At 37.1% G+C, this 2,453-nt stretch overlaps 1 protein-coding gene across 1 annotated transcript in view; it reads right to left on the bottom strand.

The window, feature by feature from the left end:
- Positions 1–7: 7 nt before the first annotated feature.
- LOC102000323 (phosducin-like) overlaps positions 8–2,453 on the bottom strand; it is a gene marked incomplete at its 3' end in the record, with an annotated part of 7,465 nt that continues 5,019 nt past the window's right edge. Inside the window, exon 3 of the mRNA XM_005372254.2 lies at positions 8–526. Coding sequence (XP_005372311.2) covers positions 8–526 — 519 coding nt within the window. The remainder of the gene's footprint in view (positions 527–2,453) is intronic.

The following is a 2,453-nucleotide window of genomic DNA, read 5'->3' on the forward strand; positions in this document are numbered from 1 at the left end:
ATTCAGCATCTTCATCTTCCATGTTGGTCTGCTCTAGGTGATGCATCTCTCTTTCTGGTAGTAATCCATATTCATTTAGGAAAGACTCCACATCTACAGCAAAAAATTCTGAAGTGAACTGTTCGGCAATGCTAATAAAATTGCTGATGAGTACCCCACCTTTGTATACAAGCAGGGTGGGGAGAACATCTGGGGAAAAGCGGTCCCCAGCACCAGTATTAGAAGCTTTTATCTTACAGAACTTGACCATTGGGTACTCCGCCGCAAGAAAGGCTAAACTGCTGTTGAGTGCATCACAGCCCTTCACGCCATCTTCATAAATGGTCACCACGATGGTGGTGACCTTCTGCTCCTTTTCAATGGTCCCCAGGAACTGCTCCCCTGTTTCCAGCTCATACACAAACCCATATCTAGGCCCAAAACTCAGCTTCTGATGCATATCCTGCATGAACTGTCTACGGTATTTGCGCAGGCAGTTTTCATCTTCTTTGTCTTGGTGAATTAATTCATATTTTTGAATGCTCATCTGAGGGTGCATGAAAGAAATAATGGAGGTAGTTCAATTGGAAATGTTTCATGCTTGGATGCACCAAACTTATTCTCAAGTCTAGGAGTTTTGACTTGTTTTCCTCTCTGCTTAGACCACTTTTCTGCTTAAAAAAACCTTCTTATTTAAGCATTGCCTCAAAGGTCATTGACTTTCGTTACTTGGTTGATCATTTGAAAAAGGGCCCTTACTCTATCCTCCTCTTTCTCTATCCTGCTTTTATTTTCATAGCAACAAGTACTGTTAGGGCTTGTATTACATATTTGGTCAACTAGTATCAGTTTTCTAATTAATGTGTTCAATGTCTGCAATTGTTTTTTTCTGATTATGGGTGCCACTCAGAACTGCTGAATCAGAACCTGTCAGGGTGAGGCTGAGTTGTCTGTGTTTTAACAAGCCCTCTGGGTTATTCTTAACCACTGGGTTTAGTCAAAAGTCAGAGAACTATACATCTTCTAAAACAGCTACATTTTCTTGTGATTAGAACATCCAATTACCTTAATACCCTTTTATAACCTTGACTCCAATATTAATATAGTTGATAGACAATTGATCACCTCTTCTCCTCAACCAAGAAGAAAAAATAGACACAAAGGAGTGACGCAGCCTATTGTCATACAGTTCACTGAAAGATGTGAAGAGGCCCAGAAACTTGGAAGCTGGAAGCTGGGGCGTCTCAAGAGGATTGTTACCTGTAGCATCTTCATCATGTAACCCTTGAACAGCAGCTGCTATCCATTTTTTATTACTTTCTTCTGCCTTGTACGTTTGTTTTCCTAATATCCCCAATTCTTTCTCCCCAACAGTCTACCCCTCTCCACCTTCCTTTCTCCCCTTTCTTTCTTTTGGTATGGTAGGAAATCAAGGTCTTCCTACCTCAACCTCCCAAGTGCTGGTATTATACACCTATGCCACCACAGCCAGACCACTTTTCTAGCCTAACGATTTTTCTCTGTCAGTTTTATGGACTCAATTTATTTTTTTCATTCTAAAATTATTAAATGTTTTATATAATCCTTAAGTTGCCATCATAGTTCTGCTAGTTCGGGCAACCACGCCTCACAAATATTGATTTAAAGATATATTTGATTTAGACAAAACAGGAGAATGTCGTTTTAGAAATAACTGAAGTAAGCCAAAGATGAGATATATTTGTAGGAATCATTAAATTGCATAGTTGTATTATTAAAAATTTCACCAAGGAGACTTAGTGATTTCCTCATTGCCGACAAAAATCCAAGGACTGAATGATTATGAATTCCCTAAATTTTTAGTGAGATTTTTATCAATGCCTTTCATTATCCATTCTCATTTTAATTTATCTTGCATTGTCAATTTTAATAAATGTTTTGGAGAAAATGGCAAAAAAATAAAAATAAAAAAATAAAGCTATATTTGAGCATTCATACTAGAAGTTGTTCTGTTCATACGTGAGACATAGATATTTAGGCATACAGGCATATTTCTGAAGTTTAACCAGAGCAAACCCTTTAATAATAGCATCTCAGATTTGACAGTATTTTTAAAAGCGTTTTTATTTGTTTTCCCTTCATGATCTGTTTGAAACAAATGAGGACATTCTTACAGTTTCTCAGTTTCAAAATGTGGGTGTCTCATCTACACTGCATAATGACCCTGAAAGAGAACCAATTTCTGCCTTCTGCCTCTCACAGTGTCAGACTGAAGATCCCTACCATGGCCTAAAGCCAAGGGCCAAGGCATATTTCTGTTCATGGTCTCTTCACTCAGTATACTATCAGTAAAAACTGCTTAGGTGATGTGCTAGAGTTACTTCTCTCACAAATGAAAATCTCTTTATGACTTCCTTATTATTACCATGAATCTTGTTTTATATATATATGTATATGTATATATACATATATATATATATATAAACTTTTTGCAA

The sequence above is a fragment of the Microtus ochrogaster genome, unplaced genomic scaffold (assembly GCF_000317375.1).
Source record: "Microtus ochrogaster isolate Prairie Vole_2 unplaced genomic scaffold, MicOch1.0 UNK539, whole genome shotgun sequence".
Taxonomy (NCBI): domain Eukaryota; kingdom Metazoa; phylum Chordata; class Mammalia; order Rodentia; family Cricetidae; genus Microtus; species Microtus ochrogaster.